At 43.2% G+C, this 18713-nt stretch overlaps 2 protein-coding genes across 5 annotated transcripts in view; one reads left to right on the top strand and one right to left on the bottom strand.

The window, feature by feature from the left end:
- Positions 1-465: 465 nt before the first annotated feature.
- On the bottom strand, positions 466-8872 carry NiPp1 (nuclear inhibitor of protein phosphatase 1). 3 transcript variants are annotated; one of them, XM_084592314.1, is made up of 7 exons: positions 8818-8872; positions 8485-8545; positions 7127-7280; positions 5312-5523; positions 2836-2974; positions 2347-2411; positions 466-1699 (listed from the first exon to the last, which is right to left on the bottom strand). In XM_084592314.1, exons 1-7 carry the CDS (start codon positions 8844-8846, stop codon positions 1364-1366), a joined length of 996 nt encoding a protein of 331 aa, XP_084448440.1. In that variant the 5' UTR covers positions 8847-8872; the 3' UTR covers positions 466-1363. The 3 variants fall into 3 exon arrangements, with proteins under 3 accessions (XP_084448440.1, XP_084448450.1, XP_084448446.1); XM_084592324.1 differs by lacking the exon at positions 8818-8872 and adding an exon at positions 8644-8686; XM_084592320.1 differs by lacking the exon at positions 8818-8872 and having other exon boundaries at positions 8436-8545.
- A 350-nt stretch (positions 8873-9222) lies between these two features.
- Positions 9223-18713, top strand: part of LOC146208255 (macoilin) — a 41836-nt gene continuing 32345 nt past the window's right edge. For both annotated transcript variants that reach the window (XM_084592288.1, XM_084592280.1), the window contains exons 1-2: positions 9223-9420; positions 17653-17794. In XM_084592288.1, coding sequence (XP_084448414.1) covers positions 9341-9420; positions 17653-17794 — 222 coding nt within the window. In that variant the 5' untranslated portion in view covers positions 9223-9340. The remainder of the gene's footprint in view (positions 9421-17652; positions 17795-18713) is intronic.

The raw sequence follows: 18713 nt of genomic DNA, 5'->3' as shown, positions 1-18713 counted from the left end.
ATGACGAACTGCCGCGGAAAAAAAAAACTAAAAATATGCCAACCTGAAGGCTACTTTCAAGTGGACTCGACATTCACTTCGTCATGTGGTTTTACAATGTTAGCGCAGGTTTCAAGAGCAGCGCAGCCAACTTGGTTCCATATGCAAAAAGCGATCGTCAGAGAACTGTTAGAAGTGGCCTTCACAGGGATAAGGCACGCAGTTCAATACACCGAAAGTCGGCTGAAGAGTACTTCTATAAACGTGGACGCTCCTATACTTTTGCATGAGGTTCTTAAGGGGATAGTTTGAAACTTCGACTATGAACAATTATTCAATATGTATATCCGGGGCCAACTGTATAAATAATAAACCTACACAAAAGTCCCAAGTACATGCATAAGAGGCCTCAGACTATCAAGAGAGCTATCTAATCATGCAATCAGGTATGAGAGCACAGAACATAGTAAGTCAAGAGGAGTTCAATTAGAGGAGGTACTCAGAATGTATTAATCATGTCCATTCGCTGTTTACACTTTTTTCAGACGATGCCAAGGCACACTGAGTGAAGCCAGAGACTGTTCATCAGGTCAATTTGTATGCAGGTCCAAATGATCAATTAAAATACTGACAGACTGGTTGCTGCAAGTACTACTGGGCGAGGAGCTTTAGCCGATACAAAGGTAGATGAGATTTATTGCGAACATTATACGATGACATTGAATTTGCGAGTGCACAGTGATGTGCACTTCAGTCGTGTACAAAGAGTTGATGATGTCATATGCACAATGTACAGTGGTTGGTAGAACATATTAAAGGGCGGAACCGTGCATAAATGCAGGATGACGGCGCTAAGAAAACCTTCTTGCTTCTCTGATGATATAGACCGCTTTGATGAAGTTCTACATCCACTGCATCAAATGCCCCTTGTCAATGAATTTGACCATGCAACACACATTCCACTGTGTGTAGTGCAACAGCTACACTGGTACAACCAGAAAACTGCCGAGCAGCACACGGCCACTTATGTAATCCCCTCATAGACTGACTTCACTCCAAACTGCGACACAAGGCAGTCATTAGAAGGAGCGATAGTGCAAATGAGCATGTCTTAAAGAAAAGCACCAGCTGTCCAGATGGAACATACAGTCGAGAAGTAGCTGTGCAGAAAGGAGCTGCGGGTGCCCATTCAATACCGTGATTCTTCCTTCAGTGTGTCATAGTAATAACAACACTGAGAGGCACTCACTGCAGCCATATTTCTGCCAAGGGCCAGGCTCCGACGAGTCCATGCGCTTAACCGCAAACCTCTAACCGAATGCTTTCCTTCTGCAACAGTGGGTGAGAGTGCATGGTTAGCCGATGCATGTGACAGCATCCACCCTCACATGAGTAACGAGGGCACTGGTTTTTTCCCGGGCCACGCTTCCTTGGCATACTTCTTCTTCTTGGGCTCCGGTGGCAAGTTGGCGTCGGCTGCCGATGGATGTGCTGTCACCACCGGTGCGGCAGGGTGAACAAGGGGTGCACCAGCCGGTTCAATGTCCGGTGCAGGGTTGGGCAGGTGGAGGCCCAACTTGGCCGAAAGCATAGGTGAGAAGATGGTGCTCAGGTGAGAGACGTGCGTTGACTCGGGCTTGGAGTACGGATGCAGGTGGCTTGACTTGTCCGAGTCGGGCAGCAATGTGCTCAGCGGGTCGCCCGTGTCCATCTTTGCTTTCTGCGTGCAGCACAGACCACAACTCAGACAACACAGCCCACTCAGCCAGGGCAGCCCGAACTTTCAACACATGACTGACTGACAAGCCCTGTCTCCTTGAAGAGAACAACAAAGTAAGCCTGTTCATCGGATAACATACACTGCAGAAGAAATTATCAGTGGCCCTTAAGACCTCGTGTATACTACATGCTACCTTAAGGCTTCCTAGAAAATGAAGAGCAGGATAGTATCTAGTGTAGTTCCATCGTTACTGTGCATTCTAATCTGCGCTGCGAACTTAAAAATTAGCCTCATCTAAAGCTTAAGACAGGAAAGGTCAGCATTATGGAGAGTGAGTGTCACAGTACTGATGACATAAAAGTTATGCTTGTCAACCCTATATGCTTAATTGGAAGTAAGTATACAAGCTACTCAGTACTCTACCGATATTAAACAGCATCTACACAATGATACAGGCATATTAAAGGAAGCGGTCAGCATATATGCAAAGGCAGCTTTGAAGCAGTAGCAACATAACCATTACATGGCGGGCAGAGATTCTGCAACAGAATTGCTTGATCATCACATAAACTTCATGCATAAATCTTCGAAAAAAAAAGAATATATATATAATAATAATATTTAGAATGAACTGCACATTTTCTCACCTTATTTGGAATAACTGCTGTGTGTACCAGGTTGCGAAACCTCCCGATGGAAGGGTCCACATCCTCTGCAAGAACCCCAGGAAAACAGCACCAATTACTAACAAGTATATCACACCCGTGCAAACGGAGTGTAACCATTTAGTTTTTGTTCCGTGCTGACTATGTTCCTCCCTCACTTCGCATTTTTGATGCAGTCGCATTTCTACAATAGCTATGCTGATAACGAGATGTAAGACATGGGCTTAGAGCCACAGTATTAAAAAACATGAAAAAGTACTAATACCAACCGCTTTGCACAAGGTGCCTACGAACAGTACAAAACAAAACAAGTGTAGACAACTGCGGGAAGTTGAGAAATAAAAATTTGCCGCAAAAGGCACAGGATATGTCAAGGCAATAACACATTTCAGTATGCCGTTCAGCGTCACGCTGCAAACAGCACACTTAAATTCCTTCGCACTTGCTCACCAGCATTGTTTTCTAGCTTACCTGGGTTTATAACGTCCTCCTCTTCATTAAACTTGACACTAAGGTTCTTCTGCTTCCTGTTGGGAGGCTTCAATTCTTCATCTGGAATTCCCAGCATTGTTATTCTCCGGTTGTGGGCAGTGTTGTATTCTGTCAGGTTCTGCAATCAGCATACACAGCGGCTTAGATCGTGGCTGCAACACACGAATACTGCATCAACTCAGTGTCACATCTGCCCAGATGAAGCTATTGTAAAATGGACACACGGATATGGCATCTTTTAAACGAAATGGGCTAATTTCTTCTCTTCACACTCGAAAAGTAAGGAAATGAAAAATGATACCTTTAGTGTGCATAGTCAAACGACTGCGCCCCCAAGGGTTCTCACTATTCCCACATGCACACACTGCCGTCATTACAAGTGTGCACAAAACTGAAGTTAGAGGAGTTTGCTTCTTTCACAAGAATCAAATGCCACCAAGGTCAGTTGCTTGTCACAGGGGAATCCTTGTCACAACATGCTTGTTGTTCATTCACATAGCTGTGACATTCTGTAGAAAACAAGCACGTACAGCAGAATACCACGAGTTAGAAACTGTAAACAAAGGAATAATCATAACCAACATCCACTTGAGCATTGCCATATGTCCGGGTACTGAAGTATGTCATTCAGTTTTCACAGATATTCAAGGCTAAAGAAACTGCGACTCCTTTAGAAAGCCCTAATCAAATGCCTATACACACATATTCCTACCAGAAAACGTTACGGTTACTTGGCATGTGTATCTATACAAGGGAGTCACTGCTTTCCACAGATTATCATGAAAGGCATCGAACTTCAGAAGTGAGCATGCAATTCCATTACTTTCCCAATTTAGAAAGAGAGGCTGGAAAACACACATGCTTCCATGCTATCTAAAACTTGGATAGTAGCAAGAGTGACTGGGAGAAAGAATTTGTGCTACTCTCAGGTTGGTTCTACCTAGGTCCTGCACTAAGCTGCTGTATGATACTCTTTAAATTCAACACATAATTTGTCAAGAAATGCACATACAATTGATATTTGTTGTTAAAATGCATCTTTGTATGCTGAGGGTGCTATGTGGCATTTGATACCGGAGGCCTCTGCAATATTTTCAGCCTTCTGAGGTTATTTATTGTGCATTAAAATCTTAGTACAAGGGTATTCCTGAATATCACCTCAGAAGGAACACTACCATCACTACTAAGAACAAAACCTGCAAACTTGTGCTCAAAAGCAAAATGCCATGGTCTAGTGTTTCCCACGCTATGAGTGCCATTACAACAGGGGGTTGAAAATACACTTCCTGGGGTAGAGACACAAGAAAAACAAAAAATAAGGCAAATAGGGTAAAGAAAGAAAAAGTATGCAGGCTGCAGACATGAAGGTCTTGCCAAGCAAAAGGGTATGATGAAGTCTCAACAGTGCAGTCATAAGAGCATTGTTTCTAGACGGCATTCTGAATTCATTCCAACCGACGTGAGTCACTTTGGAGTGCTAAACCCATAAAACCATATTGATGCAGTAAAATTGTTTACATCAGACCAAACTCGGGCCAGAAGCCGGGAGCGAAGGCACTCTTTCAAGAGACACGCAGGGGACAATTCCATAAACGCTGAGTTCAATTTGTCTTTGGTGACCCTTTTACGCCAGGCAAAGCTAACTAAATAGCAGGCTGCTGGGCAAGTTGGTGCATGATCTCAACATGCAGCACGTGGAGCATTATTATTATTATTATTATTATTATTATTATTATTATTATTATTATTATTATTATTAATAATAATAATAATAATAATAATAGAAGAAAGGCGCAGCATCTATCATATTTGCTCTGTGGACACCTGAACCATGCCATAAGGAAAGGGAGGAAGGTGGGAGTGAAAACGAAAAGAGGGAAAGGGGTGCCGTAGTGGAGGACTCCAGAGTAATTTCGACCACCTGGGGATCTTTAACGTGAACTGTTAGCGCAGTCAACTAAATGTATATACTACTAAGTGAATAAATATATTTATAAATAAATAAGTGAGTAAACTGGCATGTGTAAAGGGCAGAATAAAAATTTCAGACAAGGCCATGGCCACAAATAACTTGAAGAGAGAGTAGAAATACAACATTCCTTGTCAGGTACCCCAACTTTTAAAGGGCAACAAAATGGACTGAGTGATTCTTCATAAAATCAGTGGATTCTCCACTTAGTAGTCATGGCTAAGACAAAAGCATCACCTAAAAGAATAGCATTGGGCAAAGTGCTGGCACCATTCATTCTGAGGTTCCCCTTTGAGTCTCTGCTGCAACTACCAACTGCTGAATACATTGGAATAGCTTTCCAAGCTTTTCCCACAAGCTTACATCTTCACTTTATGGCCATAAGCCATCTGCCAAGGTACAAGCACCTCATTGTGTTTGCGGGCATCAACAGCAGTTCCCTTCAATTTAGCCTTTCCTCAAGAAAACGTTTGAAGCAGGTCTCACATCCAGCTCGGTCTCAGTCTCGGGCAGGCCAAGTAGGCCACCTTCCACTTCCTCAGTTGCGGTCTCATCGCCTTGCCGGCTGGCCACCTTCTGAGGCCGCTCACGCAGGATATAGAGGCGCGTGGATGCACCAAAGTGAAACTTGCTGTCCACAGGTAGCTGGGTGGGCTTGTTCTGCTCCAGTCGGATAGTGCCAATATATGTACCGTGAGCTGTAAGGAGCACACACATGTGAAACTGTCAGGTCAACATGTTTGTCTCCTTCACTGTCACTGCATTAGGGTAAGCACTTTCCACAACACAAAACATGATTCATATCCATCTCTACGGGCGATAAAAAATTCTCCTGTGCCGACTACCAGATTCTCTGGGTTGAAACAACAAACATATTATAGCAATTTCACATCGGAACTTGCCAACATTTTTCATCATTGCCAAAGAAATGCAGTGAGCTTGAGCAGAAGTTTTTGTCAAAGCGAGCAGAGCAGCTGATTTGACAGACTATGCCATCTGGTGAACTGCAAGACAATGTACTTGACATGGCGGGGGACGGGCAGGTTTATGCAGTTTGCCAGATGGTGTAGCCTGTCAAACTGGCTGTTCCACTCTTGTTGAGAAAGCTTCTGCTGCAGCTGACAGCAGCTTTCCGTCAATTCTGAGAAAAGCAGGCTGGTTCCGATGCTAAATTACTTGCCTAAAACCGCAGACCATCGCAAGCTGACCTGTGATCGGTGTTGGACCCTATACTTCGTCTCACAAGATGTTTGCAACACTGCGAAAGGCAGAGGCGCCCCGGTCCAATCAGGATCACATGCATTATAATAGGCAATTGTGCCCCTAGCGCTTCTTGCCCCCCGAATTGGCGGGGGTGACAGTAGGAGCACAACTCTCTATTATAGTGCACAGGGGCGAGTGGCACTTAGGAGCACAATTGCAAGGGCTCCTCTGCCTTTCGTAGTGCTGCAAATATCGTGTGAGACGAAGTATAGAGACTCCAATAGTTTGAGCAGGAAATTTTTTTACAGTCTGGATAGATAAATATAAGGAATACGCTGTATGTGGGCAGTCAACTCAAAAGCGCACCGATGCTCGACATGGGATGCTAATGTGACAAAACAAGGTCATGCTAATAAAGCACATTATCTTGTCTGTAAGCTTCTATGGCACTTAGCACCAAGCCTTGTAGCCACAGAGTAGCCCGCTTTATGCCACTTGCATCAGATGCTTGCAGTGACCTTGAGCTAAGCTTTGTAATGATTCGTACAATTTGCACAGACGGTACATACTATGCACAAATGCACAGACTGGCCCCAGATTAATTCTAAACAAATTTTTTCGAACCCACCTTTCCTGCATCACAAAAAAAAAAAAAAGAACTCTTCATCCCGGTCACACAGTTTGTCTTGGGGGCAGATTTTGGGCACAGCGCTGAACATTTTCTTTTTTTTTTTTCAAGCCTTATGTCATGCAAGCAGCAACTTGGCAAAGTTGAATTTCACTTTTAGTAGTTATGATACACACAAAAACATCACTCAAAAAATGACACCAGAAGCGCCATTTTTCTTTCTTTTTTTGTCTCCATCATAACTGCCACGTGGCGAAGCCACTGTGGGAAGGGTGGTTGGCACATGCAAAGCAATGCTTTGGCAGATCTGCTCTCAAGTCCTTGATTGCGATGGCAACATAAGGTCGAGACATGTGCTACAATATTCTGACAATGGACTTCTCCAATGCTGCTATTGGAAAGGAGCCTTCCTTGTGCAGAGAAACTGGCCTCCAGAGTTTTCACAAAGGGTCCATAGCACGCATACTCACTGCTTCCCAGGTCAACCAGGAATGCCCTCTGCAGGTGTTTGTGGTAGACAAGTGCTGCGTGAACACGAGAACATGATTGGTGGTCGATGATAAAGTCGTTCAAATCTGGGTTCCGTCCAAAGAGGTAGCACTTTTTTTCATCGATCATTAGTTTCTGGAAAGAGGAAATCAACACATGAACATACACACCAGCTAAAATTGGGCTGTATGTTACTTCCAACATTCATGAACAATAATTTGGACCACCTGGGGTTCTTCAACATGCACTGACATTGCACAGTATATGGATGCCTCATACTTCGCCTCCATCGACATGAAGCTGTCTGTCACAGCCGGGATCGAACCCAAGTCACGCAGCCCCAGTTGACGAGCACATTAACTACTGAGCCACCAGTAGCCCTGTATACACGAACTAGACGTCACCTGGTCGAGTCAGCATCAAGTAAGCGAGGTCAGCCTTACTTTACCCGCTTAGTGTTTACATGAACTCACTTCTAGTGAGTGAATATAGCAGTGGCGCCTAGCGTCAAGATTCGAAGTTATTGTGCAAGCTTTCTCTTCGTATTTGATTTCATTGCCTTCTACTTTCGAGAGCTTCGATTATTATTTTTTATCATTGAAGAGGGCTAGAAAGCATTCAAATTCAGTAACGCTCTTAGCCACGCTGGAAGCTTTTTGATCCCAGAGTTCCCCATAACTCGACTCCCTGGCTCGACAGCATCTACATGCTTTTAGACAAGCGCTTCAAGCGAGTTAACTCGACTTGCTCTCCCGCCTATTTTATTCGACCTTACTGCGTATGCATGAACCCAAAAACTGGTTTTTTGCTCGACAGGACTTACTTGGCCCGACTCTGTTGAGTTCATGTATACAGGGCACGTTGGAGTACCTTTACTTCAACCAATTAGGCACACAACAATATATATTTTTTTTGTGTTACACTGCACAGGAGTCAGATTTAAAAGACATTTATAACATACTTGATACTGAGAGGCATCAGTTCAAATAAATCGAAAGTTCGGATGAAGCGAGTTTGGATTGACATAGTTAAATTCGGACCCGATATTGCATCAAGGTCATCCAAGCGCTACCTCCATGGATTAATTTAGTTAAAAGCGTGCCTGAGAAGTCGCTGCCATGGTCTGATCGCCGGTCGTACTCCAAGGCGGGCATACAGTGTTCCTTACGCAGTAGAGAGAAAATTTCAAAGCCCGAATACATCAGCAAAAGCCCGAAAACATTAGCAGCAACCTAGTAAATGTTATAGACCAGGGGTGCTGAGCTTGTTTCGTTAACTGCCACGGCCCACCTTAATTGCCGGCTTCATCCTTTAGACGAACCGCACACGGTGTTCATACCTGGATAAGCTTATCGCCTTTCAACACGTCGAGATGCAGGCCGACGGGGGGCTTGCCAGCCCTACAAAAGGAAGAAAATATGTACTGATAAGTAAAAACTAATGAACGTGCACAACGACGAAAATAGACGCCCAAAACAAGATTTTGTCAGCGCCGCACCGCGCCGCACCGCTTCAGCACGCTTGAGGGTACGTCTACGGTATGCGACCAAGAGAGCAGGATCGGATAGTATAATACGCTGTAAAGCAACCACAAGCTTAGCGCTTCAAAAAATAATGTTAAGGGCCGCAGATCTTTGTCAAGAGAGCCCAAGAACAAGAAGTGTTTTCCTACCAAGACGGCACATCGTAGTGATTCGCCATCTTACATTTTGATCACCGTTGCCGACAGCGGTTTCTAAACTCGCGCTTAAATTGCTTAAATTAGTCATTTGGTTTATTTCAAGCTGTACTAACAATAAACTCAAATGAAGACATAAAAACTAGAATTAACGCTGTTGATAATATTTATTGTCTAGGTTTGTTTGCCTCTACATGCCTAATAATGATTGAATGCTTAAAGAACAAGTTAATGAACTTTGAATAATTACAAGTAAATCTAATCTTTTCAAAAATAACTGTACTGAAATGCAAATTTTCTGCATTTATCGCAAAAAATTAGAACTAACGTTATTTTCAGTGACGTCGGCATGACGTCGCGTAGCATGCGCATTGGGGGTGTGTTATGCGCGCGTTAGGACAACGAACAAAACAAATAAAACATACTGAAACGGTGTGGTGCATCTGCTGTTTTCGTATATATTTGTGTGTAGCCGCGAGGATATCGAAATAGCCTAACTGTGCTGGTATACGGAAATATGAAGAGACGGAATGCCGAGTGCGGGAAAATCAGACGACCCGGCAAGCGAGCAAAAATAACTGAAGGCATTTACGGCAGGTAAGATCCTAAAATCATTGCTTAACTATAGGCCTAATGGCGCTCAATACGGCGCGTCTTTCCACGGTTACGCGAAGCCCGGCCGACGTTACGGTTCTTTCATCAGGCGTTGTCGGGGTCTCCCAACACTCTGGGAGAAACATGCGGAAGCTGAAAGCTCCCGAGGCCCAGAACCGGGCTGCCGAGCGGTTGAGAAACGCGTGTCGCCGATGCCGCGATTGCGTACTACGAGTCTGCTAGCCGCGAACGGTCCCAGCTCTAAACGTCAGAGATGCAGACCGTAAAATGCGCTTCCGACGACGGCGCTGTTCCCTGATCGAGTTTGTCTGGTGCACGACACCGGGACGGCATGGAAATGTGTTGCTTACCACATGAATAGTTGTTACCGGGCCACACCGCAAGTGTTATAAAGAAAAAAAAAAAAAGCATCCTTCGTCTTCATCTGTGCTTCTCTCTGTGTGCTCTCTGTTGATTCTGACGCGCGCGTAGCTACTTGAGCTAACGGTCTGGCGCGGCGGGGGGATATAATCTTCGTGTGCAGCGTCGAAGCCCCTCTTTGCACGGATGTAAACAGAAAAACGTGCTCCGACAGGCGCCCGCACGGAGAACGTGGCTCTTCCGTTGGCGGGGCTTTTGCCTTTGCGGCAACCTCTTAACGTGCTAGTCGTGCTCGCATCGAATGTTACAATTCCCGTTAACCCATTAGTCTGTGTGTGCTCTGTCGTGGCAGGCGCGCTTCACTGCTTCGGTTTCGGAGCCCGGTTTGGTGGCTGCTTCCGCCACAGTGGCCGATACCGACCGGGCAGAGTGATAACCTCGCCGAGGTATCCGCTTTCAGAACAGCTGCGCGGCGCGATTCGAGATCCGGAACAAGGGGGTTTCCCTCCTCGAACGGAGTGCCACAAGTCATTGCTGCAGCTTTCAACTGTAGGTTTAGAACCTTTTCCGTTACTCTGGCGGTACGAAGGGAGCCGCTCTTCGTACTACGGCTACACGTGCTGCTACCACATGCGATGGAAACTGGTCTTTTCCATAGTTCACTCTTAGAACTTGGAGCTTTCTTGAGTGGCAAGGGCACTGCGCCCCATATTTTAGTCTATTGCATTTGAGTAAGGATTAAAAAAAAGAACATATGGAATATGAAAGGCGTATATAGAATTGATTGAAAGCCGATTGGGACTTTGCATTTCCGTCTAACTTTCGGAACTGAATATTTTTTTTTGTAACCTGAAGACATGTTAACATTTCTTTTTTTCGCTGCACATCTGTTGAGCGCCGTAATGATTTCTGATTTGATCCAGGGCTGTCATATTTAGGTGTGTGAGCAAGACGTTCCAGCATACTGCTGGGAACAGTAGAGAACGCATCCCCAGTACTGCATAAGCACTTTGGTTTCAGGGTTTAAGTATAGTTTAAAGCAGTGGTTAGAATGCATTTTGATTGTGAAAAAGAAAAGTAAAAAAACACTTTCTGTGTATTTATGTATGATCAACATGATTAACTGAATGACTTTCTCCACAGCCATATTGTCTTTCTTTTGTGAAAAACTCAGTTGCAGTTAACTTGATCGCTTGTCGCAAAAGCTGAAACAAGTGCATGATCCATTTGCTTCAGCAGTTCATGCATCTACTGATACATAATGTAGCATGTGTTCTTTGTTAATTCGCATTAATGTATGTCGGGTGAGGGCATTGTTCAGCATTCTTTATTGTTTATACTATTAAACGGTCATATGCAAAGGGTCACATGCAGGAGCACGCAATCTGTAGTCATAGTGTTATGGGCCTTGCAGAAACAGGTAGTGAATTAAAACGAAAACATAATGTCCATAATGAACTTTATCTGGTAAATTCATTCTGGTTCTAATGTCAGCATAATCAATTATCGCATGCAAGGCATCTGACTATGTGATGTCAGTGCACATTAAAGAAGAACTCCAAGTGGTCAAAATTTCTGGTGCTCTCCACTAATCTGAGTCACTTCGGGGTGTTAAACCCTATAACCAAACCATTTTTAGTATCTTGAACTGCATTACATAAGAAGAGGATGTGAAAGAGAATTTCATACAAGGTAGTTATTAGCATGACATTATAATGGCCAATGCAGCAAAAAAAGATGGCAAAGAACATTTAATAAGGTTAGTGACTGCAAACTATATAATGGATAAATTGTGAAAGAAGGGCTAGAAACACACAAAGAGGTCAGTGACTGCAGGGCATAATTATAGAAGGGCTAGAAACACACAAAGAGGTCAGTGACTGCAGCTAAGTCGTTGAAGGGCTTCAAAATTGTAAGGGTTGTAAGTAATATCGAGAAAGGAATTAAGGCTGCGTGTACAAATGATAGGAAGACTTTGCTAGCCCTTTTTTTGTTTTCAGCATAAACATGGTTAGAAGGAAAAAAAAAATTGCCTTGGTGCCTTCTGTGAGCCATGTTTTAATGTATTTTATGGAATCATTAGTTTCTCTATTATGTCAGTCGCTTAGGTTGAAAAGAGAAGAGAGAGTTAACTGGTCTGCTTTCTTCTTTTCATGAAGTGGAGGTAATCATTGGCACAATTTAATTCCAATGGGCTAGGCTATATATGAAGAAGGATGGACGATTGGGCAAGTTGCTAGGGGTTCATATTGGAAGGGTACAGCTCAGAAAGACACAAGACCTTTTCATCTTGTCTTTTTACGCTATACCCTTCCAATATGAATAGGTTATATATCTCACTGTTTATCTTTTTTCTAGCCCTCTCTTCCATCTCTTCCTCACATATTGCTTAATTGGAATAGGCATCATCTATCTTAATAGAGGTGCTACCTTAGCAACTCTTTTATCATTACCACTACCAGTTAAAAAAAAACGTAGCTCAACTTGTTGTTCTTACTAATTACCACTGTAACTAATTACCACTAGGGTCACCGCTATTAAAGCAAACTTCAGAATAAAAAAGCATTCCATCTTTGCTTGTTTCACAAGATATATCATGATGACTTAAGAAGAGGTAACAAATCAACCATGTTGCTTTTAAGCTCCCATTGACCTCCTTCATAAAGTTAGAATTTTGCTACAGTAAGCAGGATTTTGGTTATAATTAATTTACCACCTGTACATCGGCAAGCTTGAATCTCCTGCCCAGTTGTTGCTGTTAAAAACTGTTTAGCAGTTTTGTGTTTATGCTTTGCTACTTGCAATATTTTGTAGTTCTAATGCTTTCTATTTTTCATTCTATTTGCTATTTGTATTATTTCACTATTTGTTTGCACTATTTGTTGGTGCAGTTCAGTTCAGGCGTTCAGTCGTGTCCGACTTTTCGTGACCCTATGGACCATGTCACGCCACGCTTTCCGGTCTCTCACTATCTTCTTAACATCACATAGCTTCATCTGCAATGCCTCGAGAATGCCATCTAACCATCGCGTTCGCTGCCTACCCCTTCTCCGGCGACCCTCAACCTTTCCCAACATCAAATCTTTCTCCAGCGACTCCTCTCTTCTCATCAGATGACCAAAGTAGCTGAGCTTTAACTTTAGAATTTGACCCTCCAATGAGCAGTCAGGGTTTATGGTCGACAATATCGACTGATTTGATCTTCTGGCAGTCCAAGGAACTCTTAAGAGTCTTCGCCAGCACCACAATTCAAACGCGTCAATTCTTCGGCGGTCAGCCTTTTTCACAGTCCAACTCTCGCATCCATACATCACAACTGGAAAGACCATAGCACGGGTTATATGGATCTTGGTTGGCAGACTAATGTCTCTGCTCTTTACTAGGCGGTCAAGGCTAACCATTGCTCTCTTTCCCAGAAGCAGGCGTCTCCTAATTTCATGGCTGCAGTCTCCTTCCGAGGTAATCTTGGCGCCCAAGAACAGAAAATCTGTCACAGCTTCCACTTCTTGTCCATTGATGCTCCAGGACTTGATAGGGCAAGACGCCATGATCTTCGTCTTTTTAATGTTCAGTTTAAGCCCAAACTTCTCACTCTCTTCTTGTACGCGCATCAGAAGTCTCTTGAGTTCCACTTCACTTTCTGCCATTAAAGTGGTATCATCCGCATATCTAAGGTTGTTGATACGTTTTCCAGCAATCTTCACTCCAGCTGAAGACTCGTCCAGACCGGCCTTCCTCATGATGCACTCTGCATATAGGTTAAATAGGCAGGGCGACAGTATGCAGCCTTGCCTCACCCCTTTCTCAATCGGAAACCAATCAGTAAGACCATGCCCAGTTCTGACTGTGGCCTCTTGCCCTTCATACAGGTTCCTGAGGAGACAGATGAGGTGAATTGGAACTCCCATCTCTCGGAGAGCTTGCCACAATCTGCTGTGATCTACGCAGTCAAACGCTTTCGCATAATCAATAAAGCAGAAGTAAATGGGTTTCTGGAACTCTCTTGCTTTTTCCATGATCCAGCGAAGGTTGGCAATTTGGTCTCTAGTTCCTCTGCCCTTGCGAAACCCAGCTTGCACGTCCGGAAGCTCCCGATCCACATACTGCTGCAGCCTACCTTGCAGGATTTTTAACATCACCTTGCTAGCATGCGAAATAAGCGCGATCGTGCGGTAGTTGGAACAATCTTTGGCACTGCCTTTCTTTGGAATGGGGATGTAAACTGACCTCCTCCAATCCTGTGGCCACTGCAGGGTTGTCCAAATCTTTTGACATAATGTATGCAGTGTGTTAACAGCGTCGTGGTTGAGGTTTTGAAGCAACTCAGCTGGAATACCATCAATTCCGCTTGCTTTGTTCTTAGCAAGGCTGGCTAAGGCCCATTCAACTTCACTCTTCAGGATGCCCGGCTCGAGATCAGTAATCACAACCGTCCTATGTTGGGATTGCACATCCGGGTCCTTCTTGTACAGTTCTTCTGTGTATTCCTGCCACCTCTTCTTTATCTCTGAGGCTTCAGTGAGGTCCTTGCCTCGTTTGTCCTTTATCACGCCCAGCTTAGCACAGAAGCTTCCTTTGATATCTTTGATTGTCTTATACAGAGCTCTTGTGTTTCTTAATTGGCTGTTGTCCTCAACTGCTTGACACTGTATGTTCAGGAAGGCATTCTTATCTCTCCTTGCTATTTTCTGAAAATCCGCATTGAGAACCTTGTATTTTTCTCTTTCCCCCATACCTTTTGCCATCCTCCTTTCCTCAGCTATTTGCAAAGCCTCTTCAGATAACCAGTTTGCTTTTTTGCATTTCTTTTGCTTTGGAACTACCTTAGTAGCAACTTCTTGTATTATATCACGAACATCAGTCCACATCTCTTCGGGCTCTTTGTCTTCTAGATCTAATTCTTGAAATCGATTCCTCACTTCCACAGCATATTCTAATGGAATCTGATCCAGATCATACCTGAAAGGCCTTCTAGTTTTCTGCGTTTTCCTCAATCGAAGCTTAATTTTGGCAACAAGAAGCTGATGATCGGTGCCACAATCGGCCCCAGGCCTTGTTTTTACTGCTTGTATAGCGCTTCTCCATCTCTGCCGGCAAATAATATAATCGATCTGATTCCTGTACAGACCGTCCGGTGAAATCCATGTGTACAGGCGCCTCTTGTGCTGTTGAAAATGAGTATTCGCTATGGTCAGGTTGTTTTCTTGACAGAACTCTACTAGCCTCTGCCCAGCTTCATTTGGCTCACCAAGACCGAACTTGCCTGTAATTCCGGATATTTCTTCACTCCCGACCTTAGCATTCCAGTCTCCTATGAGAAAAACGACGTCTGATGATGGGGTGCGGTCTAAAAGGCATTGTAGGTCCGCATAAAATCTCTCAACGTCAGCTTCTTCAGCAGCAGTGGCTACTATAATTGTTTTTGAGGTTATGTCCACATTTGTCCACATTTTTACGCTGCTCGGTTCTTATGTAACGTAACCTAGCCATCAGCCCAATAACCCTAGCCGTGAAAAAAAAAATAGAATGTCACCTCTGTTCTTTGTTCTTGCAGTAGTTTTAGATGTGCTTTGTGTGGAATAAGTTGGGCTTTAAGGGGAGGGTTTGTTTTAACCCTTTATATCCTAGCAGCCACATATGTTGCCACTAAATATAGCCAGATTGCTGGTAATTTAAAAGATATTGCTTCCCCACCTGCACTGATATGGCAGCAATATTTAGTGTCAGTTTAGCTTCGTGCTTTAGTTCTTATCATTAATTTGCTTTGCTGCCCAAGACTGCGGATGCTGGGGAAAGAAAGGTCAGACTATAGCTGATATAGTTGCTCGGTACTTAGCATTGCTTTAAAGTCCTTTCTGTAGCATTCATCAATTGAGAAGAAAGCGCACTTTTTTTATATAGCACATTCATGAAGCCCAGCTCTGCACAATAAAAACTTAGTTTTTTTTTATAAAGTGTTTTGCTAGTATTACAATGGAAATAAAATCTACCTCCAGCATGCATCTACAGATGAAAATATATTATACAAAATAAGTTTAAAAAACTATTATGCTTGTGCCTAAGAATATCAAGGGGTTTGTTTTACTCCTCAATGATAATGAATTCTTGTAAAACAAAAAAAATTGTGTTCATTACGAAGTGCCAAAGGGATGGTGGTAATGATCACAGGAAAATGAAAGTGGAGAAATTCAGCATTGAAGATTATTATTTTGTTTGCCTCATTTATTGGCTTGTGTGTTTCTGCTTTTGGTGAGAGTCATTCAGTGTTGCTACCAATGGAAACTTAGATCATCTAATCTCCTTCTTATGACACAGTGTTGCTTCTCTGTCAGAATTCCCCCAGAATTCGTGATGCACAGGAATCAAGTGCCATGCATTCTCAATTTTTGACAACCGTGCATCACAAAAACATAGTTTTTCGAAATTCTTATCACACACCTGCCAACTCTTCCGAATTTTCCATAAAATGTGCGAGTTTGCATTTGTCTTTAAGTCCATATTTCACACAAAATAATTCCTACCACTCTTTCCTAATGGTACCTTTTGCCACGACAAGAGACAGTGTGGACCATCTGTGGAATCAACATTAGCAGTCGTAGCATTGTTGTGACTACCATTGTGCGTCTGTTGGTGCATGATTCCGCTTCCAAAACTCAATAGCTGCCTTCACAAACTATTTACAGTGTTAGTGTCCTTCTGTGACTGCCATCTTTGCTAGGCCGCTGGTTTGGCCTTTCATATTAGCTTTGGTTTCTTTTTTGTGTGTGACCAGTTGCCACATCTGATTTAATGCAACCATTGTGTTTCATAGCCGTATAAAAGCTTTACGAGGGCGTGCTCAAAGCCTGGACAGTACTTTCAAGTAGTCTTGAAACTGTATGCACCACAATTTGCTTTCGAAGACAGGGTACGAGTTCTAATTTTGTGCCACGCATATCTGTGATGTGAACATTTTGCATAGTGTCATGAGCGGGGTCAAGGTTTACATCAAGGATATGAGCAGGCCGTAGACAACCAGTGAAGCCTCATTTTACAGTTGTAAAAACATGGACAGGCTTGTCGCAAAGATACTTAACTTCAAAATATAAAAGAATATATAAAAATAAAAAGTGTGTGTGCCGTTCTTTTAACCCACCCACCTGCCAAGGTTTCAAGTTGGCAGGCATGGTGTTGCTTATTTTTCTATAACTTTTTGCTTCAAGACAGATGAAAACTGAAGGATTGTGAGGAAGAATAATAATTAGAAAAATAATTAGATGAATAGATGAATAGATTAGCTTGTCTAAATTAGAAATATTCACCTTGTCAAGGAACGCTGGTGCCAATTCTGTCTCTTTTTAGTTCTCTATAAAATTTTATTCAGCTTTCTTTTACTTTATTGATGCTCAGTTGATATACAAAAGTCGTGTTTGTGGCTGAGAAGTTTGTACTGAATATTGGAACATTTTTTTTTTTTTTAACCATTCAATTAAAACTTGCGACGTCGATGAAGCCTGTGGTCGCAGACTTCGAGGGTGGGGTGGTGAAGTCTAGCCTGAGACATTCGCTGCAAAAATGTTCTTATCATCAGCGCAGCTGTCTTGTTAAAATTGTGTGGTGGCAACACTCATATTATAGGCGATAAAACTTTTGTTTTGGAGGAAAACAGCCCCTTTGTTGTTAGATCGTACTCAGACAGCACATTCCATTGACCCGTATTGGCACTGTCTGGCCCACCATAAGACCAGCACAATGCCAGCATTGTACCAATATTGGGCCGATGGTTTGTGCCGCCTCGGTAGTAGTGAATGGCACACCTTTAATGCTGCGACGTCTCGGTGACCTTTTTTCGGGGTTTTCTCTGCTTGCACGCAGCACATTTGTGTACATCAAGTTCCTCGTGTTGTGGGCACTGCTGCTGCTGGCCGACTTCATCCTGGAGCTGCGCTTTGAGTTCCTCTGGCCCTTCTGGCTGCTCCTGCGCAGCGTGTATGATTCCTTCAAGTACCAGGGACTGGTGAGTGGCCAGCTTCAGTAGCGGACCGGAGATCAGTCTGTACAGAGGCTGTTTATTGATTCAAGGGGTGTTGTTAGTATGTCCTCCCGAGGTCTGGTTGCAGAAAATTTGCCTAATATATCAGACAACGAAATCGCAGATGCAGCAGCCAGGATGTGAGGTTTACACGTGTGAAAATCCATTTCTGGCTCCCCTAAACAAGGCATTTGGCAATGCAAGAACATTTTACTGCGGAGGTAAAACACTGAGCGGTTTCACATCAACTCGCCTGGTAGTTAGTAAGTGAGAAACGTTTAGTATTACATCATTAAGTTTGGTTGTAGGCTTCTTTTTTGTTTGTGACGAATGCTGCATATGTTGGACGACAGCAGTGATAGGACTGCTTACTAATGTGGCATTTGACTGCAACTCAAGCGCTTTGTTGATTTTCTTGTGCTAAGACTTTCATTTTGGTATTGCATAACACGTACTGGCCGCAAAACTCGTCTTTTTTTCCTGTCTTCTACTTTTCGAATGTATTTAGGAGTGTTTTTCGATGAGGTGGTTATTTTTCATTGCCAGAGAACGAAGGATGATGCTTTCAGTCTGTTTTACCCTTTAATCCTTTTAGACATGCGTTATGTATCATAGTACATAGAAAATTACAAGAGCTCCGAGCCCCCTATGTCTCAAAATTATCTAGAGGGGCTCAGAAAGTTTAGGAACTCACGCATGCCACACATTTTCATGCTTGTGGAATTGCCAACTTATTCTTTCATCACAAGACATTTATCAAACACTGTGTCAGAGTAGAAAGAAGTGACAATACCGTACAGCAGATTGTGGGTGCACTGCGGACATTAGCAATGTCCGTTTTTGTTTTTTGATTTGGGAAAAACAGGTCTTTTTTTGAACAAAGAATGGCCCCGCTATTTTGTCC

This window comes from Amblyomma maculatum, chromosome 1 (genome assembly GCF_055883805.1).
Source record: "Amblyomma maculatum isolate TAMU_Amacu chromosome 1, ASM5588380v1, whole genome shotgun sequence".
Taxonomy (NCBI): domain Eukaryota; kingdom Metazoa; phylum Arthropoda; class Arachnida; order Ixodida; family Ixodidae; genus Amblyomma; species Amblyomma maculatum.
The sequence above is the reverse complement of the archived record's forward strand: the minus strand, read 5'-3'. Positions and strand labels throughout refer to the sequence as shown.